Genomic DNA, 27,586 nt, shown 5'->3' with positions numbered 1-27,586 from the left:
GTCATTAAGCGGTGCTGTAATAACTGACTAATTATTGGGGGGAAATTAAACCACAAACTTACTTCACATATTCCAATATTAATTTTCAAATTAATTTCAAAAATGTAAATAAATGTAAAATTTAAAGTGCTAATACAAAATATAAGTAAATGCTTTTGGATAGTTGGATTTGAAAAACTTTTGTTAAGTATGATCTGCAAATAGAATAAAGAAAAAATGACAGATGTGACTACATGAAAAGTGTTAGTTTTGGTATAACAATAGCAATATAAGATCAATAAAATTGGAGAAATGCAGCATATGTCCAGATAAGAGGGTACTGTTGATTTTACTATATAAAGCAATCACAAATTAAGGAAAAGAGAAGCTGTTAGAAAAATAAGTAAAGCTATACACAGATTTTTTTAAACATGAGTGACCAACACATATGGGGAAAACTAAGGAAATGCAAATTACAGTGACAATAAGATCCCCTTTTCCTGCTTGAACTGGAAAAGATGAAAAAGATCAGCAAAATGCACTGCTGTTGAGTGTATCCACTGATACAACTTTTCCTGAGTGCTGACAGGTTGCAATCAAAAACTGAAAAAAGCCTCTGACCCTCTGACTAATCAGTCTTATTTCTAGGAATTTGTCCTAAGAAAATAATTAGGCAAATTCACAAAGGATGTTCACTGTATTTTTTTATTATAGCAAATATTGGGAACAAACTTAAATACCTATTAAAAGGGAATTGGTTAAATAAATTAAGGTACATTCATACAATGAAATATTAAGCTATTCTTTAAAAGATTATGTAGATACATTGATTGCTATGAAAAGTGCGTATCATATTTGCAAATTTTAAAAAGTAACAACGTGTATTTTTGTAAATGTAGGCACATAGAAATATTTCAGATACACTTTGCTGAAATATCTAAAATGTTTTACTTAACAGAACAGGCAGTAATGTTTCCATTTTGGAAACCTTAGTCTTGCATCAGGGGTCCCTTTCTTCAGAAGGTTCCTCTGACCCTTCTTTGCCCACTCACACCTCAGCCCTGTACTCCCTGTGAGGTCATTGTTAAGTGACTGGGTCCACAGTTGGCCAATGAACTCTTTAAGGGCCCATCACGGTTGACTTATCTCCAGTCCTCAGGCCCAGGCACATACAAGGTGCTCGACATTAATGAAATGAACGATGACCAACGTTCACGTCTCCGTGAATGACCAGCGAGTTGAATAGAATGGAATCGACTGAAAGCCCCCAGGTCTGACCCTACCAGCCCAGAACTGAAGGTGAGAAGAAAAACGCCTGGGAGTGGGAGTCGGATCTGGGTGCCGGTCTTCCTCTGGGCTCAGCAACACTACAACTCCGGGCAAGTCACGTCGCCTCGCTGAACCTTGGAACCTCGGCCGACTCATCTGGAAAGGCGCACGTCACACGTCCCCCAAGGACTGCGGAACAAGCAAGACAGCACACACCAAGCGTTTAGCAGAGTAGCGGTACACAGTAGGCACTCAGAACTAGAAGCAAGTAAGAGGGTGATGAACATCACTCTCTGCGCGTTTGTCCCAGGCTCAGATACGCTCAACAAGAAGGATGTGGAGATGGGAAGCCAGGCGGCAAGGGGCGGCCGCTCCTCCTGGGCACGACCTGCAGAGGCAAGGGCTTGAACCAGAGGAGGGCTGCGGCTGGGGCTCTGCCTTGGGGTTCCGGCCGCGCTCTCCGCGTGGATGCCCTCGTTCCCTCCGCCTGCAGCTAGGTCTCCAATTCACTCCTTCCCTGGGGGAGTTGAGAAAGCCTGGGAAGAGGCCGGTCCTGCGGGCGCCAGGGTAAGGGTTCCGAGAGGGGCCTCAGGCCCAGACATCCACCGTGCCCAGCAAGAGCCCGCGCCTGGAATCCGGCAGAACCTGGACTCTGGCTTTCCTGGTACAGCCGAGTTCGAATTCTGCTGTGTCTTCTCACCTGTCAAGTGGGATAACAGGACTTGCCTCTCAGAGGCAGAGGGTGGTGTGACTTAATGATCGCATGTGAAGGAAGCATGCGGCGTAGGGCCCCTCGCAGGACGAGCGCCTGAGAAGTCAAGCCCCACGATGGCAGAGGGTCTTTGTGGCTGCAAACCTGTATCTAGGTCTTTGGTTCTGGCCTAGGCCAGATCCGAGGGCTCGACCACGCAAAAATACCATTTTAGGGGCTGGGGACCGAGACTGCAAACCAGGCTGCGCTTCTCCCTGTCCAAATGGGGGTGCACGCGGCAGACAGTCTTAATGAGTTGAACTGGAGGAAGATGTTGTCGTTGTGTGTCTGTGCGTGTACAGGTGTGTGTGTATCCATGCGCAGATCGTATACACAAGAGCGTCTGTAGTTGTACTGGAAACAGCGTGCTTGGGGCGGCCTGCGTAGACTCCTTCTCCCAAAGGCACCTTCCCTCTTCTCCCCGCGCCCCCTTCCCGGTAAGGAGTTTCAGCCAAACTAACGGAATCTGGCGCGGCCAGGGGAAGGGCAGAGACAGGAGGGGCGATTCCGTCCCGAAGCCCCTGATTTGGGGATAATTACTTTTAATGTCAGAAAGATTTAGTTTAATATCATCTCTATTAGGCTGCCGGGAGGGTAATTAAACGGGACGCGCCGCAGCCGGCAAACAGATGGCGTCTTCTCGCTCCGCTGCCGAGGGCAAACAGCGCAAAAGTCAATGCCTCTCGGGTCCCCCATCCTCGTCCCCGGCCCGGCTCCTACTCAGCGCCACCGCGCCCTCCTACAGTCTCCACCCCCGGCATCACCCTGGGCCCCCACCAGGGCCGTCCCTTTGTACCCCACCACTGCCTGGGCGGGGGCGAAGGTTGGGAGCCAGTCTCAGACATGCAAGCAGTAGATTTTCGTTGCTTGGAGCGCTCACCCGGGGCCCCCACACCTTGGCACAGCAGAACTGTGTGTGCAAATGAGTTAGAGCTAAGAGGACATGCGTAAGCGAGTGAATATGTGTGCGATTGTGTGAAGGCGGGCTTTCTGCTCTCTTCACCTCATTTGTCCCAGAGGTCTGACTTTCTCTGCCCAGGGTCCGGCGGCCCGCTGGGGCCTGTAGTAGTGTTAGGTCCGTGGACTAGCCAGGCACAAGTGCTTATGCTCCGGTCTGGGTGTTTAGTCACCTGGGTGGGAGTCTGTGGAGCTCTGGGTGAGAGGTCACACACCGAGTGTATGTCTCAGAATGAGAACATGCTTATGAGAGGGCTGTAAAGTCCATCAAACTTTCAGAAGGGGTCCTCTGGGATGGGAGAGCAGCGTCGGAGATGCATTTAGATCCCCTGGAGAAGGAAATGGCAATCCACTCCAGTCTTCTTTCCTGGGAAATCCCATGGGCAGAAGAGCCTGATGGCCTACATTCCATGGGGTCACAAGAGTTGGACAGGACTAAGCGACTAAACCAGCAGCACCACCTGAGGTGCTCAGGTGTGAGGGTGTGTCCAAGACTTGTGCAGAATGAGGTCACACGTGCAGATTGTATGTCCAGCTGTGAAGCCACACTGCGGCGTGCGTAAGGGGCATACCCCCTAATGCCTCAACCTGGGCATGCTTTCCCCACCCTTGGCGGCCAGGTCCAATGACCCCCTTCCGGTCTGCTCCCCTCTGAGAGCACAGTTCAAATCAGGACTAGCCCGAAGTGGCCTATGGAGGTGTGAGTACAGCCACCTCGTCGGAGGACGGTTACTCTGACTCCTTCCATGACACATGCACTCACATGAGCATAGGGGGACATCAGAACCTCAGGGACATCAAAAGAAAAGGTTCTGGTCCCGGACCTATTGGGTTGTGAATGCGAGGAGAAAGGCCAGGCTCTAGGGAGGCTGGGTTCCTCTGGTTGAGCAGGGCTCCAGGCTGTGTCCTCTCCCCGTCTTAAGGAAATGAGATTCCTTCTACACCAGCGGGATAAAATACGGGGACCCCAAACCTTGTGGCTTGACCCTTGGATGCCGCAGGATCACTGGGATGGGAGTAGAGGGAATCTCATAGCGGCTTGGCCTTAACGCCCACCCCCGCCTGCGCCTCCCAAACTAGGCGGACGTCTATACTTCTTTTCGTTTGGGGTTTAAAATGACTAGAAAACTTTATCCAAGGGAGCTCTGGGAGGCGCCTGGCCCCCGGCGCCACATTCTCTTCTCTCTCCTCCAGCCACCCGCCCCCCCACCCCGCCCCCGCTAGGGTGCAGTTAAGGCATAGATTTCCTTAACCTCATAACCTTGTCAAGGTGCTGGAAGGTGGGGGTCTGGGTCCTACGCCCCTGAAGAACTGTTATTCCAGACTCACGCCCTTACCCTCACTCAGAGCGGGAGACCCAACGGGGGCTGACACTTTTCTCTCTCAGGCTCCAGCGAATGGAATATGCTAGGGGCGAACAGCCCGGTTTCTATCATTATCGAAGACGGTCAAGGTCTGAGCATGTCGCGTGCGGGCCTGGTCAACTTTCTGGAAGCAATCTCCCCGTACGTGCCAGGCGCTTCCTCGAACCAGCCCCTCCCCTGCCGGGGTCCCCGGCTTGGCTTCGCTGAGGAACTTAAGCGATGTTCTCTGGCATGCGGCGGCAACCCCGCTTGTCTAGCCTTCCCACCCCAGCTGCCCAGCCCCGGGCTCAGAGGCGGCTGCGCTGGCAGCAGTTGACCTTCCAGGTGGGAAGGGCTGCGTCCGGAGGGCCCCAGCCGAATCTTCGCGCCCAGGACGGCGGGCCAGAGCGTGGGGGCCCTGGAAGTTCGAAAAAGCTACGCTGAAAAGCTTGGTCGGGAGTGGAGAGAGAACGACAGGAAATTCATTTTTCTTTGCTCATGAATTAAATGAATTTTCTTTACTTTCGGAGTAAAGAGAAAAGAAAAAGAATGAGAGAGCATTAGAACGAGAAAAAGAAAGAAACGGGAAAGAGTCAGAGCTAGAAAAACCCAAAGCGATCCCGCTCGAGGACCGCGGCATTAATTCCAGATGTTGCCATTCAAAAGGGAAACAAAATCCGAAACCTGTTACCTCAGCGCACCGAGCTGTTCCTCAGAGCCGTGACGTCAGGACGGGAGAGTGTGACCAAAGTTAAAACTACTCTTGGGGGCCCGCGGCGACCTTGTCTCCGGACCGGAAGGACAGACTGATGTGTGTCCTGCGTTGAAGGGGATCTGGGGAGTCGGAGAGGCCACTTTTCATTTTCGTTTAAAAAAGAAAATCAAACTGTTTGTTAACTTAAAACAACGATGAAAATAACCCCACCACCACAGAAAAGGTATCTGGATGTTGCAAAAGCTAGGAAAAGAAAGCGCAAGATGGGGCAGAAGGACGGGGTAGGGGGGCTGGGAGGGGAAAGGCGCAGAGCGCTCTGGCCCGGCGGGCGCCGACAGGAAGCGCAATCTCATTTCTTCTCTCCCGGCCCCTTTCTAAAAACGAAAATCGTTAAGCCACACTTACCCTCCGTGATGCCTATCGTATCACGACTTTTAAAATAAAGGACCTGCGTTTTAAAGGCGGCAAAGGGGGGAAAAATTGTCTCAACTACCCCAAACGCGTCGGACTTGGGAACAAGCCGAAACGGAGCGGGATAAAGGCAGGAAAAATCATCCTGGCATTTATGCCATGAGCACCCTCCCTTCTCCACCCTCGTGCTCCCATTCCACCCCCACCCCGGCCGCGGTAATTGAATTGTCACCTGCCCCCATCCCGCCCCCAGCCGCCAGGGCTACTTGGGAATGTCGGCCTTGCCAAGCGCCCCTAGCCAGTGAGAGCGGCGCAGCAGAGCCCGCGCCCCAGAAACCGAAGGGTTACACACGTCTACGTAGAGGCGCACCGGACACGGTAATTAGGCGCAATTCACACGCTCTCAGGCACACGGAAACTACTTGTCACGGTATTTTCAACGCTCCTCCTTGCCCACTTTTTTCCACTCCTTCCCTGGCGCGCCCCCTCCCCTCCCCGAGGCGCTCAGAGAAGCTTTTGGAGTTTCGAATCTTTCGGACACTGTAGAATGCGGGGCTCCCCGGACGCGGGCCCGGCCAATCAGAGCGCCGTCTGCCTCCCCTGGCCAATGGCAGGCGCCACATTGTTGTCCAATTCTGTCTAATGGAGCCCTAAGGAGCAACAATAGAGCGGGCGAGCGGCTCATTGAGAGTCTGGCAGCGCCGGGCAACTGGGGCCCGGCTGTGCGCAGCGTCCGGCGCGCTCAGCGAAGGGACGCGGCGAGGGCCGGGTCGCGGGTTCCAGCCAGTCGATCCCTAAACGGTCCCCCGGCTCCGATTTCCGACGAAAGGGTTGAACTGCGCAGCCTTCAGAGGGGGTCCGGAAGTTCGGACATGGTGACTGAAGGAGGGTGACGTGGTCAGATCAGGGGCCGGGGGCAAGGGGAAGAGGCCGAGAGCACCAGCGTCGCGGGCGGAGCTGGGAGGCGCGCGCAGCGCCCGCGGAGGAGGATCCCCGAGCCCAAGGCAGGTAGTTGAGGGCCTCAGGGAGGGCGGGGGGACGCGGCCCGGCCTTCCGCCCCTGTTGACGAAGCCCGGGCCACTCTGGCTTTAGGGACTGCGCGGCTCGAGGGGCCTGAGGGAAGAGGCAGCGCTCACTGGAACGGGGTCCAGAATTCTTGCGCGGAGACACCAGGACCCGGTCCTGGGCTCAGGCCGGGAACCCGGGACCCAGAGGAGGCCGCGGCGGAAGCTTAAGAGTTGGGCCTCCTTGGGCCTTCAGAGGCCAAGGCGCAGGGGGGACTCCTGTGTTCTCCGAGACCCCGTTCCAGAGGCGACTCCCAACGCCTCGGACCTACCAGCTTGGGCCGTTCAAGTCCCACGAACCCAACTCCGAGACCAGAACTTGGGAAATCTGCTCCCGAGTGGGGTCCCGCGGGGCGCCAGGATGGGGAGGGCGTGTCTGACGACTAGGATCCCTAAACCAGGAGGGGAGGGGAAGGCTGGGTGAGTAGCTCAGCGAAAAGGCTCTCTCTTCTGCAGTGCCTAACTTCTGCAAGATACTTTTTCCTCCCCGACTACTCCAGACTACAAGGCTAAAAACTTGTAGTTTTTACTCGTTTCCCAGCCCAGCCTATGCCTGAGGGTTCTTTTTTTCATGCACACACCTCTCTCCCAGACCTCGTCCCAGACCCCTGTATCATCTGTTTCCCGCTGTTTTTTTCGCCTCGCATGCTAACCTTCGGGGTGGGTTTGCCTATTGAAAAGAAATTTCTTGCTCTGAATTTCCTCTTTAGTCCTCATTCCCAGGCCTCCTAAACTCAGCTCCACAACCATTTTCTCTTACTCTCTGGAGGCTCGTACCTTGGAATTTGGAGCCCCCACATTCCCACGGGTCCCTGGGCCCCTAGGCCTAATTTTGCCCCTGAGTTTGTTTCCTCGCCTTCACTCCACTTCCTAGAGCTTTTTTTTTTTTTTTTCCTATTCTTGATTTTTTTTCCTCTCTCATTCACCTCTCACCAGAGAAAACTGTTCCAGCCCCACCAGCTGATCTCCATGCTTTAGTACCTCCCTCCTCGTCACCCTTCTACAAAACCGAACGTTTCGCTCCGGATTTCCCCGTTTTGGTCTTGGCATCAGTCTAATTGTTGGGTCAAATTTTTCTCTAATCCGAGTCCCATCAAACATTCTTCTCTACCCGACTAACCTCAGTTATGCTAAAGTTTGGGGGTATTTAAAAAGAAAAAGAACCCACGTTACACTCATCTGAACCAGTGACTTTCAAACTTTTTTCCCCAGCGGAACCACTGATTCAATTGAAATCTACACACAGTGCATAAATGAGTTATAAGAAGAACTCTGAGGGGAGTGGGGTGAAGGAGCTGGGCATTTACAAGGAGGCTCCAAAGCAACTCCTCCCAGCAATTTGGTAACTGTTAGCCAAACTCTCCGCTGCCGATATGCCCCTCTCTAAACCTGGATTCCTCAAGGGTGCGCTTTAGCTTAGTGCACCATGCGCTCCTCACCGCAAGTTTCTCCTCTCTTCCCACGGTCTTACACGCCAGGTCCTGCCATGGAGCTGCGCTCTGAGCTGCCCAGCGTACCCGGCGCGGCGACGGCGGCGGCGACAGCGACGGGGCCGCCCGTGGCTTCGGTGGCGTCGGTGGCAGCGGCGGCGGCGGCGGCCGCTTCGCTACCGGTGAGCGTGGCGGGCGGCTTACTACGGGCGCCGCCGCTGCTGTTGCGGGCTGCGGAGAAGTACCCGCGGACGCCCAAATGCGCGCGCTGCCGCAACCACGGCGTGGTGTCTGCGCTCAAGGGCCACAAGCGCTACTGCCGCTGGAAGGACTGCCTGTGCGCCAAGTGCACGCTCATCGCCGAGCGCCAGCGCGTCATGGCGGCGCAGGTGGCGCTGCGCAGGCAACAGGCGCAGGAAGAGAACGAGGCGCGCGAGTTACAGCTGCTCTACGGCACCGCCGAGGGCCTGGCGCTGGCCGCCGCCAATGGCATCATCCCGCCGCGACCGGCCTATGAGGTCTTTGGCTCTGTGTGCGCAGCCGACGGCGGGGGGCCGGGAGCAGGAGCGCCCGCGGGGACCGGGGGCGGCGCCGCGGGCGCGGGGAGCTCAGGTGAGGAGAGGGGAGCAGGGACGGGTCCAGGGGTGCGAGGCCTTAGGGACTTAATCTCGATACTGAAAGAGTAGAATCCCGTTCTCCAAATGCCCCAACTGCTGGAGTTGGCCGCGCACCCAACTGCTAATTTGGGCCATAAACACACAAAACTCTCCTTTCTCCCCTTTCTGAAGCATTTGCACTTTATTCCTTTCTCCCACCGCAGGCCCCAAAGTAAAGGTTTTAATCTTATCGCCTCTACCCAAACGCAGGGATGTCCCAGCTTCCTTGATTAGTTCACTGGGTCATCTCCCAAGCGCGAAAACCCACGCGTCTTATCTTTTCCTTCTTTCAGAGCTTCTCCACATGCCGCAGATTCCCCACCCCACCCCAACCCCCCCACCCCCGCCCTCGCCCCTCTGCTTCCCAACTCTCTTCAGAAATCCCACTGTCTCCAAATCTCCTCCCCCGCCCCTCTTGTTTTTCTCTAGTATTGAAGACACTGAATTCCTTTTAAACCCCTCAGTTCCCCGGGCGAGATTCCTTTTCTTCTGTTCCCAGTGTTCCCTGATCAACCGCCCTGCTCCTTTTTTCCAGCTTCTTTCCCCACTCGTCTCCCTTTTCTCAGAGTATGCGCTCTCTCCCTTCTCTCAATCTCCTTTCCTCTTCCCCCTCTAGCCCCTGCCCTACTCTTTTTGAGACTCCTTAGGCTGTTTTGGTAGGGCTGGGAATTAGGCCGGGGTGCGGGGCGGGGGTGGGGGTGGGTGGGGGGGTGGGGTGGCGGGTGAGGGGGGCGGATTGTCTCAGCTTCCAGCTTGGGAGGGAAGAACTTCTTAGCTCTTGATTTTGGAAAGGATGGATTAAAACAGAGGTTCTACTTTTGCCTGTAGAGAGGCTTGAATCTTATAAACGCCCAAGGTACCCTCCCTTACAGGCTGTGCTGCCCAGGGCCAGAGAACACCCGAGGCTGGCTTGGCTCTTGGAATCACAGGGATAGAGTGAGGCCTTCTATACAGCGTGGTGGTACAGGTGCGAGTTGTGTTGGCTACTTTTTGAACTCTGGGTCAGGCCACTTCTCCAGAGCAGAGCAAGACTAGGAAGAGTGAAGATGTTGGGCACAGTCGTAGGAAGAGGGTCACTGGACATTGAGTTGACAGGGCATAGGTGGCTGGAGTTCTGGGTACAGAAAGACTGCTCTGACAGCCTGGAAAGAGAGCTAGGGCTATAGGAGTTCAGAGGGGAAGGACCGCTGGAGCAAAAAGACGGGCTTTGGAGCCCAGTGAATGAGGGTTGTGGGGCTCAGAGGGAAAGGAAGCTGAGATCCGAAGGGCTCAGGTGCCACAGGGTGCGGTCATTTCCGTGCTAACCCCTCCTTACCCTTTCTCCCCTCCTAGAGGCCAAGTTACAGAAGTTTGACTTGTTCCCCAAGACGCTGCTTCAGGCAGGCCGCCCAGGCAGCCCGCAACCGCAGCCGGGAAAGCCCTTATCACCCGACGGCGCGGACTCGGGTCCTGGGACATCGTCCCCAGAGGTGCGGCCAGGCTCGGGCTCGGAGAACGGCGACGGCGAGTCCTTTTCGGGGTCACCCCTGGCCCGGGCCTCCAAGGAGGCAGGTGGCAGCTGCCCAGGCAGTGCTGGCCCCGGAGGTGGCGGCGAGGAGGACAGCCCGGGATCCGCCAGCCCTTTGGGTTCAGAATCCGGTTCTGAGGCCGACAAAGAAGAGGCGGAGGCCTCGCCTGCGCCAGGGCTGGGCGGGGGCCCGGGTCCACGGCAGCGGACGCCGCTGGACATCTTGACGCGCGTCTTCCCGGGCCACAGGCGGGGCGTCCTGGAGCTGGTGTTGCAGGGCTGTGGCGGCGACGTGGTGCAGGCCATCGAGCAGGTGCTCAACCACCACCGCGGGGGCCTGGCGGCCGGCCTCGGCCCCACCGTACCCCCAGACAAGGCCGCAGTGGGGGCGGTAGGCGCCGCGGACGACGCGTGGCCAGGCCGCGTGGACGCCGCGGCCGCCGGGGGCCCGGGGCTCCCCGCGCCGCTGCAGGCGGGCCCCGCTGCACCTCCGCACCACAGACCTTTGCTGGCCGGCGCCATGGCGCCCGGGGCTCTGGGCTCGTTGAGCAGTCGCTCGGCCTTCTCGCCACTGCAGCCCAACGCCAGTCACTTCGGCGCCGACGCCGGCGCCTACCCGCTGGGCGCGCCGCTCGGCCTCAGCCCCCTGCGCCTGGCCTACTCGGCGGCGGCGGCGCACAGCCGCGGCCTGGCCTTCATGGCTCCCTACTCCACCGCTGGCCTGGTGCCCACCCTTGGCTTCCGGCCGCCCATGGACTACGCCTTCAGCGATCTCATGCGCGACCGCTCGGCCGCCGCCGCTGCTGTGCACAAGGAGCCGACCTACGGCGGCGGCCTGTACGGGCCCATGGTCAACGGCGCCCCTGAGAAGCAGTAGGGCGAGCAGCCCCGAGCCTGTCGGCCCGCAAACAGGGACTCCAGCCTGGTTCCCGCAGGCCGCCGCCAGGCCTCGCCTGGTGCGCTCTCTGCGCCCCGGCTGGGGTCCTCTCGCTCCACGGTGGTTTTCAGTTTTGTTTTGGACAGTGGGTGGGGAGAGCCGAGCAGAGAGGAGCAGCTTCGGGTGCAAATGTTCTCGGAGGGGATGCGCCGCCCAGATCCTCGACCCCAACCTCCTCATCAAGGCTCCCCAGCCCTTCGAAAGGCCAGGAATTCTTGAGAATTCAGAGGCTGCAGCCGCCGGGCCAGCTCCTGCCTCTCCTGTCTCTATGCTTGTCCCACCTGCCCACGCTCGCAAATGGATGGCAGGATAGTCTGTCTTATGTGTCTCCCCTTTCCTTAAAAAAGTTTAAATATTCTAACAAATATAAATTTAGGATGTATAAATCTCTTGGCACTGAGTTGAGTCTTTGGGACACACATATATATCGATACCAATTGTAAAAAAAAAAAAAAAAAGAAATTCTAAGGTGCACTTTCCTCGTTGCGGTATTTGTCGCTCTCTTTGTTGCTTATGCCGATAAGCATGGGTTTCCTTGGTGCAGTGTGAGTTTTTATATATGTATAAATCTATATATAAACTATACATATATATACAAGCCAGTGTATAATGTTATAAAATGGAATTCTAAGTTATTAATTGTAATCTGTAGGTGACCTCGGTATTAACGTGAAAAATATTCAAAAACAAGCAAAAAAAAGGACAAAACGGAAAAAATTAGACTATGCGCTCTTTGTACTTATCAGGTTTTATAGATGAAATATATCGTAAACTCGAGACGAATCCTGCCCACCCGCCCCTCTTGCCTGCGGCCAGTCTTTCCCTAAGGAACGGTCAAGGTGCGCATGAAAGCAGGAACGGAGTGACGTGTGACTGAGCCAGAGCCGCCCGCTGGAGCCCATCCCTGCCTCCCCGGACTCGCCAAACACCTCGGCCGAAGGGCCGGCAGCGGGAAACGCTGCTGCAGAGAATGGCTCACTTTGTGCTTTCCTTTGCATAGACATGAGCTAGAAATAAATGTTATTTTCTAAGAAAAGAGCAACGAATCCCGTCCCGCTTCTCGGGCGGCCGGGTTGAAAAATCTTAATTTCTCGCGGGAACCGCGGTGCCTGGGAGAAGCTTGGCCGAGGTCCGGCGGGTACTACGACCCTCGGGGGTGCTGGACGAGGGGACTTCCAGCCGCGCCTGGGAGAGGCGTGCGCTCGGCCCTCCAGGAGGAGTGGCGCCCGCTGCTCGCGTGGGACCTGGTGTCCCTCCAGCTCCCGCTCGGGCGGCGGCGGGGTCGCCTGGCCAGTGCTCTCTGTCTCTGGAATCCTGCGAGGCTGGAGGCCCGGCTCCTGTTCTCTGGGCGCAGATCTGGGCGCCCACCGCGCGCCTCTCTGCTGGGTTTTGGAACGAACCGCAGCCTAGGCACAATCAGGCGACTGGGGCGGGAAGGCTAAGACCGTGTTCCGCCAGAGGCCTGGGAGTTATTTTGGAGTGGTGGGGTGGCGGGGTGCTGCCTTCGCCCTAGGCAGTGAAATCTGAGAGCAGCAGTGAGGACGCGCTTTCCAGCCAGACCTCAGTCCTCACTCCGCACCCCTTTTTCCTTCCCTGCTTCAGCGGAGCGGAGGAAATTAGCGGCTCCGGACCGACCCCCTCCTCCGGCCTCCCGCGTCCCTCTAGCTCCCAGCTGGGTCACTCCCCCTGTCCGAGAAACCGGGCGCGCCCCCTCCCCTAGGCTGGGCCGGCGACTTCCCAAGGTAAACTTCTGAGGCCGACTCGAGTTCCGCCAGGCGGTGAAACTTAATAGCAGGACAAGAAAACGGTTTAATAAAGAAGGGCTTTAATAGGGAACTAATTTGATTGAGTTGCCTAATTCCACTTTAATTGGAAAGGGGTTTGGCTGTTTGGTTATAAAGTGAGAGGGTGAGGGAGAGCTGTAAGTGGGGGGCGGTGAGAAGGAGCGAGAGAAGAAAGATGGGGCAAGACAGAGATGGCTCGAGACAGGCAATGAAGATAAGGAAGGAAAGGAGAGAGAGGGGGAAAAGAAAAGAGGAGAGAGTTACCTATGAAGGAGAGAGGAAAGCGGGAGAAAGTGAGCGGAGCTTCTAGAAGTGTGAACTTGCTTGTGCTTCCAGGCTGCGCTGTCCTGCCTCTCACTTCAGGTTTTCGGATGCCTCGCGGTCTCTCTCATTCCGGGTTCTATCCACCCCCTCCTCAGTATCTGCCCTCATCCCCACTCGAGGTGAACTTAAGATCGGCCTTGATGTCTTGGTTTCAGGAGGGATCTATACTGGATGCTCTGACGTTTTTGGTTCCTGATGGTCCTCAAGCCAGGCCTGGGGAGGCTGCCTATAGGCCCGTGTTACCCACTCTCTAAAACACCTAGAGCTTCACAGATTCCAAGGGTATTATTTTAGCTCATCCTCGCAGGCAAATCAGGAGGAAACCGAGATCCAGAGTGGTTCAGGGACTTGTCCACCCATCCGGGGACCTTGGATCTCTTTCCCTTTATATTTTCCCACTGGGCCTACTCCTTCTTCTCCTCTCTTGAAGCTGACCGACGGTGGGGGCTCTGCGAAAATTGCACTCCTGTGTACACACGCGGCCCAGGGAGGAGAAACGACTCTCTCCTAGCGCCCAGAGAGGCCGCGGAGCCTCCGTTAGGTTCGAACGTCATCTTTCATAGAACTCAGAACGGTTCTCAGGCGGTGGAAGTTAGAGGGGCTGGGGTAGTGGGGTTCCAGGGTTTCTCTTCAAGCTGGTTCTTCAGCTCGTTTCTTGCTGGAAACCCAGGGCAGTCAGTCACGGCCTCGGCGCCTGGCGAAGGCCTACATCTTTGGCGCTCCAGACTCCACCGTCCACTGAGCAGTCAGGAAGGCTAAGACTGACCCGTTCAGAGTCGGACATCTTCGAGGAGTGGGAGTCGGGAGCCCAGGAAGCTCAAGCCAGGTTGCTAGTTGCACCGGTGGGAGTGGCGGGGGTGGGTGAGGAGGCACCTCGGGTTCAGGGAGTTTCCTCGATGGGCTGGAGGGGGCTGGGGCCTGAGGTAGCTGGGATCCGCATTGGGGAAGAGCTTGGGGTTCTCGAGTTGGGCGGTGCTGTCTCCCCTGATAGAGGACAAAGATGGGAACATAACCTTTTTTATCCCGGGAGGGGAAGATGGGACAGAAGTTCCCTTGATCTGTATTGGCTGTTTATTTCCAAACCCTCCCCTAAGCCTGCTGGAGCCAACTCTGGGCTGGACTGCCTTGCAGGGCACACCACTGAAATAGTAGTCTTTAAAAATTAACTTCCCTTTGAGCCCAACAGCAGCAGCTCCATGCTACTGAGTGTCTGCTGTGTGCCAGAACCTGTACTAAGCATATAACCTGCACAGGACCCTCCTGGGGTGGGGCAGGTGAGGAAGAGCCAAGAGCTGGGATCCAGGCTCTGTCGTCTGCCATGTGTATTCATTCACAGATCACTGAAGTCAGCGAGTATTTACTCAGTGCTTACTGAATGCCAAACCCAGTGCAAGACAGGTGCCATCCCTGCCCAATAAAAACTGTGTTGGGAGTTAAGTCAGGAAACAACTAAGCAGGCAAGCAGGATGTGCTGACCAGTGCCAAGGAGGTCTGCCAGGGAGGCCAGTGAAAGGCAAGCTAGGCAAGGTGCTTCACCCTGGTTTCCTTCTCAGTTAAATAGAGGTGTGGTAGCCTATGCCACTTTGAGTGCTGTGAGGATTAGAGATACTGGGGGAAAAGCTCTTAGCTCAGTCAGTACTCACTACTCAGTGCCTACTCACTAGGCTTCCATTATTGTAATCCTCAGATTTCTTTGGGTTTCCCTGGTGGCTCAGAGGTTAAAGAATCTGCCTGCAATGCGGGAGACCTGGGTTCGATCCCTGGGTCAGGAAGATCCCCTGGAGAAGGAAACGGCAACCCACTCCAGTATTCTTGCCTGGAGAATCCCATGGTCGGAGGAGCCTGGTGGGCTACAGTCCATGGGGTCACAGTTGGACACAACTGAGCGACTTCACTTTCACTTTTCACTTTCAGATTTCTTTGGTGTGGACATTGTCGCAATTCACAGAGGAAGAAATGGCTCAGAGGGGTCGAGTGACTGGGACAAATTCAGCTTATAAATTCTCTGAAGCGTCACAAGTTATGGGAGACACCCTGCCCAGCGGAAGGGGCCACAGAAAAAGGTCATCAGATTGGAGAGTGTGGGTTCTGGAGATGCTTCTGAGACGGGGGAAGGCTGCAACTGGGTTCCAAGGAGCTTGATGAGGGGCAGCATTGCAATTCATGGAAGGAAATTGGTGAGGGAGTGAAGTGTCCCTCTAAAGGAGCAGGTGGAGAGGAAGGAGTTGGGGGCCTTCTGTGATTAGAGGTTAGAGGTTAGGTCATGGAGATCCTTGAACTCCAGTAAAAGGGGTCTGGCTTTCAGAGTGTGGGTACTGGCAGACACTGATAGCAGAGCCTGGTGAGATTTGCATTTGTATTGGATAGCCTAGGGTTTCCCTGGTGGCTCAGACAGTAAAGAATCCACCTGTAATGCAGGATACTCGGGTTCCATCCCTGCGTTGGGAAGATTCAACCTTTCTTGGGAAGATCCTGGATTGCATAGATTGTTAGGAGGGAGGGTGAACACCTCTGAGGAAGAGCTGTGAGAGATGGCAGCACCAAAAATGACCAGTGGGAGCAGGAACAGGGAGAAAAGAGGTTGACTGCAAGCACTGTTGGGAGCCAGACTCTCCACTGGTGATCCAGTGTTGGGAGTAAGCTGGGAGGAGAGCTCATGGCTGATTTGCAGATGTCTGGGCTGGGTGACTCATTGAGGATGATACTCGGAATGTGGGCTCCTGAAACAGAGGCAAGGTTGGAGGGTGAGGAACATTTTTTCAATATTCAAAATACAGACTTGGAAGGACTTACAGGGCCTCTAGGAATGGACACCAAAATGGTAGAGTCAGCATTTAAGTGGTAGCAGGGCCTTGGGAGGATGAATGGGTACTAGCTCTCCCTGACTCGTTAGGACATAGGACTCTCTTAGTAGAGGCCATGAACCAGCGAAGGGTGTCAAGATCCCAGACATTGGAATTCTGCCTCCCTCATTTTTGTTCATGCCAAGAAGGCTGGCATATTAAAATTATTCTCTTAAAACTTTGCACCCTTTAAAGGTCATTGTCCTGGGGCAGGACCCTGGGCAGTCAGTCCTGAATCTGTTGTACACAATGGAGCTTAAAACTTAAACTTTGAGACTCCTTACCTGTACATGTTCTTTCCAAGGTCTTGCATTTTGTGCACATAGTCAAGTGGCTTCTTTGTCTTAAAGTTTCAGGCTCCATTAAAAATTGCATCTGCTACTGCACAACATTGGTCACACCTTCTGGTTTCCTGTTTCTGTTCATTGTTGCTGCATAGCAGATGCCCCCAAATTTAGTGACCTAAAACAATAATCGTTTCATTACCTCATAATTTTGTGGGTCAGGAATTTGGACAGGGCATGGGCTTCCCTGGTGGCTCAGAGGGTAAAGAATCTGCCTGTAATGCAGGAGACCTGGATTCACTCCCTGGGTTGGGAAGATCCCCTGGAGGAGGGCATGGCAACCCATTCCAGTATTCTTGCCTGGAGTATCCCCATGGACAGAGGAGCCTGGTGAGCTACAGTCCATGGGGTGGCAAAGAGTCAGACACGACTGAGCGACTAAGAACAGCACAGCACATGTCAGCTTGGAATTCTTCGGTGGCTTCCAGTAAAAATATGCAGTGTCTTTTATTTTATTTTATTGGGCTTCCCTGATGACTCAGCGAGTAGAGACTCTACCTGCAATGCAGGAGACTCAGGAGTCACTAGTTCGATCCCTGGGTTGGGAAGATTCCCTGGAGAAGGAAATGGCAACCTACTCCAGTGTTCTTGCCTGGGAAATCCCATGGACAGAGGAGCCTGACGGGCTACAGTCCAAAGGGTCGCAAAGAGTTAGACATGACTGAGCAACTAAGCACATGGCTGGGTCATTCTAAAAACTGTTCCATACAGTGCTGATGGAGATCTCTTAGTGGTATTCAGCTGGTCAATGTGTTGGTCTGGAGGCTAACAGCTTCAGTCACATGTTTGGTGCCTTTGCTTGGATGGCAGGAAGGCTGGGCTCAGCTGGACCATTGATTGGAGCACCTACCTGCAGCCCTTTGTCATGGTGGCCTCAGGGTATCAGACCTCTTACATGTTGACTCAGAGTTCCAAGAGCAGGTATTTCAGTAAACAAAGTGACAGCTATGTGGCCCTTTACAATCTAGCCTTACAGATCAAGGAATGTAACAAGACTCTACTATTGCAAGTGACTGACACCCAAGTCACACTAACTTAAAAAGAGATAATTGAAGTCCTCCTTGAAACCTGTCCTCAGTTACCAAGGTTTCTGCAGGATATAGGGCCTCTGGAAAACCAAGCTTTCAGGACAGTTGAATGTCTATTTTAGCCCTACTAGTTTTTGTTTTAACATTTTAGGGTAGGAGCTATATAAAACATGCTATTTACTTTTCCATTTTCGTTTCCAAGGGACACTGAAATACTCTAAACTTTCTCTGATTCAAACTCATCTCAGGATATACCATGATCAGACCATGGGGTCTAATTGCAAAGAAGGTTCATTGGCTCAGGGACTAAGAGACTCAACATTTCTGGGATTTTCTGGTGCACTTTTATTTTGAAAACCTTTTATTATGAAAGATTTCAAGCATTTAAGAAAGTTGAGAAAAGAATATGATGTCTTTACATATTCATCACAGAACTTTACTAATTACTAACATTTGCCATATTTGTTTGATCTAAATTTTTCTTTGAAGTATTTAAAAATAAATTACTGACATTGTAAAGTTCCATTGTGAAATACTTCAGTGTGCATTTCTAAAGCATGAGACATTTTCTTACAGAACTCCAGTATTGTTAATACAATATCAATAACAAAAATAATTCCTTTATATTATCTAATACTCAATATGTATGAAGATTTACCCAATTGCTCCCATTGGGGATAGACTTATTTATTTGTTTAAGTGGTAAAGTGTGGCATTTGTGGTAAAGAACCCTCCTGCCAATGCAGAAAACGTAAGAGACATGGATTGGATCCCTGAATCAGGAAGAGCCCCTGGAGGAAGGCATGGTGACCCACTCTACTATTCTTGCCTGGAGAAACCCCGTGGACGGAAGGGCCTGGTGGGCTAAGTCCATAGGCTTGCAAAGAGTCAGACATTACTGAGCATGTATGCACACACATATAACATATAACTTATTGATTGTTTGAACTAGGATTTGGTCATCTATAGCAGATCCTGTCAGAGTTCCACTTATATCCCTTGGACCTTTTAGTTCACTTATTTCCAGCTTCCAGAAACAGTTTCTCTATGTGTAAGGGCTTTAAGTGCAGAATCACAGAAGCAAGTGGCACACCAGGGTTGGGGTGGTGAGAGCCTTTTCTCCAGAGTAGGCAGTGAGTGGGTACATGATTTGCAGAGAGTTTAAAACAATAATGCAAAAAAGCAAAATGGCTGTCTGCGGAGGCCTTACAAATAGCTGTGAAAAGAAGAGAAGCCAAGGAAAGATATAAGCATCTGAATGCAGAGTTCCAAAGAATAGCAAGAAGAGATAAGAAAGCCTGCTTCAGTGATCAATGCAGAGAAATAGGGAAAAACAACAGAATGGGAAAGACTAGATATCTCTTCAAGAAAATTAGAGATACCAAGGGAACGTTTCATGCAAAGATGCGCTCGATAAAGGACAGAAATGGTATGGACCTAACAGAAGCAGAAGATATTAAGAAGAGGTGGCAGGAATACACAGAAAAACTGTATAAAAAAGATCTTCACGACCAAGATAATCACAATGATGTGATCACTGACCTAGAGCCAGATATCCTGGAATGTGAAATCAAGTGGGCCTTAGAAAGCATCACTACGAACAAAGCTAGTGGAGGTGATGGAATTCCAGTTGAGCTCTTTCAAATCCTGAAAGATGATGCTGTGAAAGTGCTGCACTCAATATGCCAGCAAATTTGGAAAACTCAGCAGTGGCCACAGGACTGGAAAAGGTGTTTTCACTCCAACCCCAAAGAAAGGCAATGCCAAAGAATGCTCAAACTACTGCAGAATTGCACTCATCTCACATGCTAGCAAAGTAATGCTCAAAATTCTCCAAGGCAGGCTTCAGCAATACGTGAACCATGAACTTCCAGATGTTCAAGCTTGTTTTAGAAAAAGCAGGGGAACCAGAGATCAAATTGCCAACATCTGCTGGATCATTGAAAAAGCAAGAGAGTTTCAGAAAAACATCTATTTCTGCTTTATTGACTATGCCAAAGCCTTTGACTGTGTGGATCACAATCAACTGTGGAAAATTCTTCAAGAGATGGGAATACCAGACCACCTGACCTGCCTCTTGAGAAACCTATATGCAGGTCAGGAAGCAACAGTTAGAACCGGACATGTAACAACAGACTGGTTCCAAATAGGAAAAGGAGTTCATCAAGGCTGTATATTGTCACTCTGCTTATTAACTTCTATGCAGAGTACATCATGAGAAACGCTGGGCTGGAAGAAGCACAAGCTGGAATCAAGATTGCTGGGAGAAATATCAATAACCTCAGATATGCAGATGACACTACCCTTATGGCAGAAAGTGAAGAGGAACTAAAAAGCCTGTTGATAAAAGTGAAAGTGGAGAGTGAAAAAGTTGGCTTAAAGCTCAACATACAGAAAACGAAGATCATGGCATCTGGTCCCACCACTTCATGGGAAATAGATGGGGAAACAGTGTCAGAGTTTATTTGTTTGGGCTCCAAAATCACTGCAGATGGTGACTGCAGCCATGAAATTAAAAGACGCTTACTCCTTGGAAGGAAAGTTATGACCAACCGAGATAGCATATTCAAAAGCAGAGACATTACTTTGCCAACAAAGGTTTGTCTAGTCAAGGCTATGGTTTTTCCAGTGGTCATGTATGGATGTGAGATTTGGACTGTGAAGAAAGCTGAGTGCCGAAGAATTGATGCTTTTGAACTGTGGTGTTGGAGAAGACTCTTGAGAGTCCCTTGGACTTCGAGGAGATCCAACCAGTCCATTCTGAAGGAGATCAGTCCTGGGTGTTCTTTGGAAGGAATGATGCTAAAGCTGAAACTCCAGTACTTTGGCCACCTCATGTGAAGAGTTGACTTACTGGAAAAGACTCTGATGCTTGGAGAAATTGGGGGCAGGAGGAGAAGGGGACACCAGAGGATGAGATGGCTGGATGGCATCACTGACTCGATGGATGTGAGTCTGAGTGAACTCCGGGAGTTGGTGATGGACAGGGAGGCCAGGCGTGCTGCGATTCATGGGGTCACAAAGAGTCGGACACGACTGAGCGACTGAACTGAACTGAACTAAAACAATAATAATACTGACAAGTTGATCAGCTTTTTAAATTATCACCAGAGCCCAGAAATTCTGAAAAGTGTCAGAAAGAAAATATTACTTATCTCAAAAAAATTGTTGGTGGTCAAAGTCCTAAACAAACCTTGCAGTGACTGTGTGCATATACAGATAGATACACACATGTATATAATACATTCAGGTATTTCTTTTTTTTATTATTTAAAAATTTTTATTTCTATTTTTCTATATTTGACTATTCTGTGGTACATTGCTAAGTGGTGGAACGCACAAATAAATTTGTATAACCACCATCACAATCAGGATTCAGAACATCTCCATCACCCCAGAAAACTGTCCATGCTGCTCCTTTATGATCAAAACTTTTCCTCAGCCTCTAGCCCTTGGCACCCACTGTTCTCTGTCTTTACGGTTCCTTCTTGTCCAGAGTGTTATATAGATGGAGTTATACAGTATGTGGCCTCTTCAGATTAGCTTCTTCCACTCACCATAATGCCTTTAAGATTCAACCAAGTTGTTGCATATGTCAGTAGTTTATTCATATTTATTGCTGCATAGTATCCAGTTACAGAGAAGGCAGTGATAACCCACTCCTGTACTCTCGCCTGGAAAATCCCATGGATGGAGGAGCCTGGTAGGCTGAAGTCCATGGGGTCTCGAAGAGTTGGACAGGACTAAGCGACTTCACTTTCACTTTTCACTTTCATGCATTGGAGAAGGAAACGGCAACCCACTCCAGTGTTCTTGCCTGGAGAATCCCAGGGACGGAGGAGCCTGGTGGGCTGCCGTCTGTGGGGTCGCACAGAGTCGGACACGACTGAAGAGCGGTATCCAGTTAAATGGATGTACCACAGTTTGCTAATCCATTCACTGTTGAAAGACTTTTGGATTGTTTTCATTTTTGGTGATTATGAATGGATGAATGGAACTGCTGTAAACTATGAACAGTCTTTTGTGTGATCACAAGTTTTCATTTGTCCAGGGTAAATACTTGGAAGTGTGACTGCCAAGTCATATGGTAAGTGTATGTTTAACTTTATATTTTCAGAGGGGTGATACCATTTTGCATTCTCACCAGCAGCACATGAGAGTTGCTGCATCGTCAGTCTTGCTTTGTCTGCTCATTTTTTTTAAGCCTTTCTGATAGTAGTGCAGTAGTATCTTATTGTGTTTTATTTGCATTTCCCTAATGACTAATGACCTTAAACACCTTTTCATGTATTTATATTTTATCCATATATATCTTTGCTGAATTGTCTGTTCAAATATTTTGCCCAGTTTTTTAAAAGTTGAGTTATTTTCTAACAATTGTATATTTTTAAATAATAGCTTTTTAAGAAATTATTCAAGTACCATGCAACTCACTTTTTAAAGTGTACAATTCAATGGTTTCTAGTGTATTCCCATAGTTATGAAACCATCACCAAAATCAATTTTATAATATTTTCATCAACCCCCAAAGAAACTCTATACTCATTAACAGTCACTACCCATTTGCCCCAAATTCTCCCACTCTACATAGCTAGTAATTTACTTTCTGCCTATAAATTTGTCTGTTCTGGAAAATTTACATAAATGGAATCATACAATGTGTGGTCTTTTGTGTCTGGCTTCTTTCACTTAGCATAATGCTTTTGAGGTTCACTGTAGCATGGATAAATATGTCCTTCCTTTTTATTGCTGAATAATATTCCATCAAATGAATACACCACATCTTGTTTATCCATTCATCTGCTGATGGACATTAGAGTTGCTTCCAGTTCAGTTTGGTCCCTCAGTTGTATCTGACTCTTTGCGACCCCATGGACTGCAGCACGCCAGGCTTACCTGTCCATCACCAACTCCCAGAGCTTGCCCAAACTCATGTGCATCAAGTTGATGATGCCATGCAACCATCTCATCCTCTGTCGTGCCCTTCTCCCCCTGCCTTCAGTCTTTCCCAGCCTGAGGGTCTTTTCCAGTGAGTCAGTTCTTCCCATCAGGTGGCCAAAGTATTGGAGTTTCAGCTTCAGCATTAGTCCTTCCAATGAGTATACAGGACTGATTTCCTTTAAGACTGATTGGTTTGATCTCCTTGCAGTCCAAGGGACTCTCAAGAGTCTTCTCCAACACCACAGTTCAAAAGCATCAATTCTTCGGTGCTCAGCTTTCTTTGTGGTCCAACTCTCTCATCCATACATGACTATTGGAAAAACCTTAGCATCTACACAGACATTTGTCAGCAAAATAACGTGTCTGCTTTTTAATATACTGTCTAGGTTTGTCATAGCTTTTCTTCCAAGGAGCAAGTGTCTTTTAATTTCATGGCTGCATCTGGTCCCATCACTTCATGGCAAATAGATGGGAAAACAATGGAAACAGTGACAGACTTTATTTTCTTGGGCTCCAAAATCACTGCAGATGTCAACTGCAGCCTTGAAATTAAGAGCTGCTTCTACTTTGTGGCTATTATAAATAATGCTGCTATGAATATTTGTGTACAAGTTTTTCTGTGAACATACATTTTCATTTCTATTAACTATATACCTGGTAATGGAATTGCTAGATCATAGCTCTTTATTTAACTTTTTGAGGAGCTGCTAAACTGTTTTCCACAGCCACTGCACCATTTACAATCCTACCAGCATCGCAATAGGGTTTCAGTTTCTCTACATCCTTGACAACACTTGTTATTATCTGTTTTTTTTTTTTTTCATTTTAGCCACCCTAGTGGGTGTGAAAGTGGTTTGTCATTGTGGTTTTGATTTTCATATTCCTGATGACTAATGATATTGAGCATCTTTCATATGCATTTTGGTCATCCATATATCACCTTTGTAGAAATGTCTGTTCAAGTACTACACTCATTTTAAAACTGGGTTGTCTGTTTGCTGTTAAGTTGTAAAAATTCTTTATATATCCAAAATATAGCCCCTTATCAGCTAGATGATTTACAAGTATTTTTGCCCATTGTAGTGTTATTTTTTTCACTTTCTTGACAGTGTCTCTTGTAGCACAAGTTTTTAATTTGATAAGGGATAACTCATCTGTTTTTTCCTTTGCTGTTTGTACTTGGGTATTATATTTAAGAAACACTGCCTAAACTAAGATTGTGAAGATTTACACTTTTATTTTCTTCAAAGAGTTTTATGGTTTTAACTCTTACATTGGATCTTTGATCCACTTTAAGTTAATTTTTGTATATGTGTGAGGTAATGGTCCTAATTTATTTTTTTTGCATGTGTGAGTGCTAAGTTGGCTCAGTCATGTCCAACTCTTTGCAACCCTATGGGCTAGAGCCCATCAGACTCCTCTGTCCATGGGATTTTCCAGGCAAGAATACTGGAGGGGGTTGCCATGCCCTCCTCCAGGGGATCTTCCCAACCCAGGGATCTTATGTCTCTTGCATTGGCAGGAGGGTTCTTTACCACTAGTGCCACCTGGGAAGCCCATTCTTTTGCATATGGATATCTAATTGTCCCAATCTTGTTGAAAAGACCTTTCTTCCTCCCACTGAATTATCTTGGCCTGCTTGTCAAAACTCAGCCATAAATATGAGGACCTACTTTGGACTCTCAGTTCTCTTCTGTTGATATGTCTATCTTTATGTCACTACCATGCTGTCTTGACTACTGCACTTTTGTAGTAAGCTTTGAAATGCAAAGTTTGAGTCCTTTAGTTTTGTTTGTCTTTTTCTAGTTTGTGTTTCTTGAGTTTCCATATAAATTTTGGGATTAGCTTGTCAATTTCTACAAAGAAGCCAGAAAATTGATGTGGATTGGGTTGACTATGTTAGATTAGTTTGATCAGTCCCATCATAAAAATATTAAGTCTTCTGATTGATGAACATGGGATATCTTTCTGTTTATTTGGGTCTTCTAAAATTACTTTCAACAATGTTTTGCAGTTTCTAAGAAATTAGTTTTGAACTTATTCTGTTAAACTTATTCCTAAATATTTTATTATTTTAATGTTATTGTAAATGAAATTGCTTTCTTAATTTCACTTTTGGATTGTTCATTACAAGTGTATAGAAGTGCAATTGATTTTTGTATATTAATTTTGTATCCTGCACCTTTGTTGATTCATTTATTGGTTCTAATAGATTTTTGTAGTCAGTTCCTCAGAGTATTCTATACAAGGTTATGTCATCTGTAAACATATAGTTCTTCATTTCTAATCAGATGGCTTTCATTTCACTTTGTTGCCTAATTTCCCTGGTTAGAATCTCCCTCAAAATGTTGGATAGAGCCACAAGACTGGACATTCTTGTTTCATTCCTAATCTTTCTTTCATCATTAATTACAGCACTGTGTGCTTAGTCGCTCAGTCGTGTCTGACTCTATGGGACCTCATGGACTGTAGCCTGTCAAGCTCTTCATGGGGATTCGCCAGGCAAGAATACTGGAGTGGGTTGTCATGCTGTCCTCCAGGGGATCTTCCCAACCCAGGGATTGAATCCAGGTATCCCACACTGCAGGAAGATTCTTTACTGTCTGAGCCATCAGGGAAGCCCAAATACAATATTAGCTGTGCATTTTTTGTAGATGTCCTAATTAGGTTGAGAAAATACCCTTCTATTCCTAGTTTGTTGGGTGTTTTTATCATGAAGGGGTGTTGAATTTTGTCAAATGCTTTTTATGCATCAATTAAGATAATCATCGGAGAAGGCGATGGCACCCCACTCCAGTACTCTTGCCTAGAAAATCCCATGGACGGAGGAGCCTGGTAGGCTGCAGTCCATGGGGTCGCTGAGGGTCAGACACGACTGATCGACTTCACTTTCACTTTTCACTTTCATGCACTGGAGAAGGAAATGACAACCCACTCCAGTGTTCTTGCCTGGAGAATCCCAGGGATGGGAGCCTGGTAAGCTGCCATCTCTGGGGTCGCACAGAGTCCGACACGACTGAAGCGATTTAGCAGCAGCAGCAGCAAGATAATCATATGGTTTTATCATTTATTCTGTTAATTATTATATTAATCAATTTTTAGATTTTAAAACAACCTTATATTCTTGAGGTAAATCCCACTTGGTCATGGTGTATAATCCTTTTTTGTATGTTGTTGGATCCAGCCCATTTTATTAGAAATTTTGCATCATTTTCATAAGGAGTTTCAGGCTGTAGTTTTCTTGTGATGTCTTTGTCTGATTTTGGTATCAAGGTAATATTAGTTTCATAGGATAAGTTGGAAAATATTGTGCCCTCTTCTATTTTTTGAAAGTCTGTGAAGAATTGGTATTGATTCTTCCTTAAATATTTGGTAGAATTCATCAGTGAAACAACATGGGCCTGGATTTTTCTTTGTGGGTAGTTTTTTGATTACTAAATTGATCTCTTCACTTGTAATTGATCTGTTCAAATTTTCTGTTACTTCTTGTATCAATTTCAGTGTTCATTTCATTGAAGTTATTTAATTTGTTGGCACATAGTTGTTTACAATATTCCCTTATAATCCTTTAAAAGAATTCTGTAAGGCCAGTAGTAAAGCTCCTCTTTCATTTCAGATTTTAGTAATTTGAGTCTTTTCCCTCAATCTTTAGTCTGTTTTCTTGGCCAGTCTAGCTAAAAGATTGTCAATTCTATTAATCTTCAAAATAACATATAATTTTATTTTGCATGTTGTTTTTCTATGTTCTATTTCATTAATTTCCACTCTAATCTTTATTATTTCCTTTCTCTACTTGCCTTGGGTTTGGTTTGTTCTTTTTATTATTGAATATTGAGCATTTGTTTTTATACATTCTTAAATATAAAAAATTTTTAAACTTAAAATTCAGCATTCAGAAAACTAAGATCATGGCATACAGTCCCATGTACTGAACTACTTCATGGCAAATAGAAAGGGAAAAAGTGGAAGCAGTGACAGATTTAGTTTTCTTTGGCTCCAAAATCACTGTGGACGGTGACTGCAGCCATGAAATTAAAAGACATTTGCTCCGTGGAAAGAAAACTATGACAAATCCAGTTTAGTTCAATTCAGTTCAGTTGCTCAGTCGTGTCCGACTCTTTGCGACCCCATGAATTGCAGCATGCCAGGCCTCCCTGTCCATCCCCAACTCCCGGAGTTCACTCAAACTCATGTCCATTGAGTCAGTGATGCCATCCTCTGTCGTCCCCTTCTCCTCCTGCCCCCAATCCCTCCCAGCATCAGAGTCTTTTCCAATGAGTCAACTCTTCACATGAGGTGGCCAAAGTACTGGAGTTTCAGCTTTAGCATCATTCCTTCCAAAGAACACCCAGGGCTGATCTCCTTTAGAATGGACTGGTTGGATCTCCTTGCTGTCCAAGGGACTCTCACAACACAGACAGCATATTAAAAGACAGAGACATCCATCACTTTGCTGACAAAGATCTGTATAGTCAAAGCTATGGCTTTTCCAGTAGCCATATATGGATGTGAGAGTTGGACCATAAAGGAGGCTAAGCATCAAATAATTGAGGCTTTGGAACTGTGGTGCCAGAGAAGACTCTTGAGAGTCCCTTAGACTGAAAGGAGATCTAACCAGTCAATCCTAAAGGGTATCAACCTGAATATTCATTGGTAGGACCTATGCTGAAGCTCCAATACTTTGGCCACCTGATGTGAAGAGCTAACTCATTGGAAAAGACCATAATGCTGGGAAAGATTGAAGGCAAAAGGAGAAGGGGATGGCAGGGGATAAGATGGTTAGGTAGCATCACTGACTCAATGGACATGAATTTGAGCAAACTCTGGGAGACAGTGAAGGACAGGGAAGCCTGGTGTGCTGCAGTCCATGGGGTCACAAAGAGTTGTATATAACTTATCGAATAAACCAGACTGAGCATTTGTTTTTGTATGTTCTGGATACAAGTCCTTTGTTGGATATGTAATTTGCAAGTATTTTCTTTTGGTCTGTAGCTTATCTTTTCATTCTCTTAACAGTACCTTCCACAGAGAAACATTTTAAATTCTCATTAAGTTCAATTTATCAATTTTTAAAGAATTGTTTTTCGGGTATCATATCTACTAACTGTTTGCTTAAAGTCATAAAGATTTTCTATCTTTTCTTCTAAAATTTTAATAACTATATAATTTAACTTTTGACCCATGACTCATTTTGAGTTAATTTTTGTAAAAGGCAAGAAGTTCAGGTTGAAATTCATGCTTTTGCATACAGGTGAACATATGTTCTAACACTATTTGTTGAAAAGACTATCGTTTCACTATTG

The 27,586-nt window shown here is 48.8% G+C and overlaps 1 protein-coding gene and 1 long non-coding RNA gene across 11 annotated transcripts; one reads left to right on the top strand and one right to left on the bottom strand.

Annotated features, from left to right (window-relative positions):
- Positions 1 to 670: 670 nt before the first annotated feature.
- LOC147375320 (uncharacterized) lies at positions 671 to 8,067 on the bottom strand. Of its 10 annotated transcripts, none has more exons than XR_015158874.1 (3): positions 7,929 to 8,067; positions 4,991 to 5,133; positions 671 to 1,437 (listed from the first exon to the last, which is right to left on the bottom strand). It is a non-coding gene; the product is annotated as an uncharacterized LOC147375320 (long non-coding RNA). The 10 variants fall into 10 exon arrangements; XR_015158877.1 differs by having other exon boundaries at positions 4,991 to 5,153; positions 7,929 to 8,065; XR_015158885.1 differs by lacking the exon at positions 7,929 to 8,067 and adding an exon at positions 6,762 to 6,916.
- On the top strand, positions 6,940 to 12,055 carry DMRTA2 (DMRT like family A2). The gene is made up of 2 exons (XM_086387496.1): positions 6,940 to 8,531; positions 9,908 to 12,055. Exons 1-2 carry the CDS (start codon positions 7,916 to 7,918, stop codon positions 10,957 to 10,959), a joined length of 1,668 nt encoding a protein of 555 aa, XP_086243622.1. The 5' UTR covers positions 6,940 to 7,915; the 3' UTR covers positions 10,960 to 12,055.
- The last annotated feature ends 15,531 nt before the right edge of the window (positions 12,056 to 27,586 follow it).

Source organism: Bos grunniens, chromosome 3 (assembly GCF_055505025.1).
Source record: "Bos grunniens cultivar Pamir isolate PY7600 chromosome 3, Bosgru_T2T1.0, whole genome shotgun sequence".
Classification (NCBI taxonomy): Eukaryota; Metazoa; Chordata; class Mammalia; order Artiodactyla; family Bovidae; genus Bos; species Bos grunniens.
The sequence above is the reverse complement of the archived record's forward strand: the minus strand, read 5'-3'. Positions and strand labels throughout refer to the sequence as shown.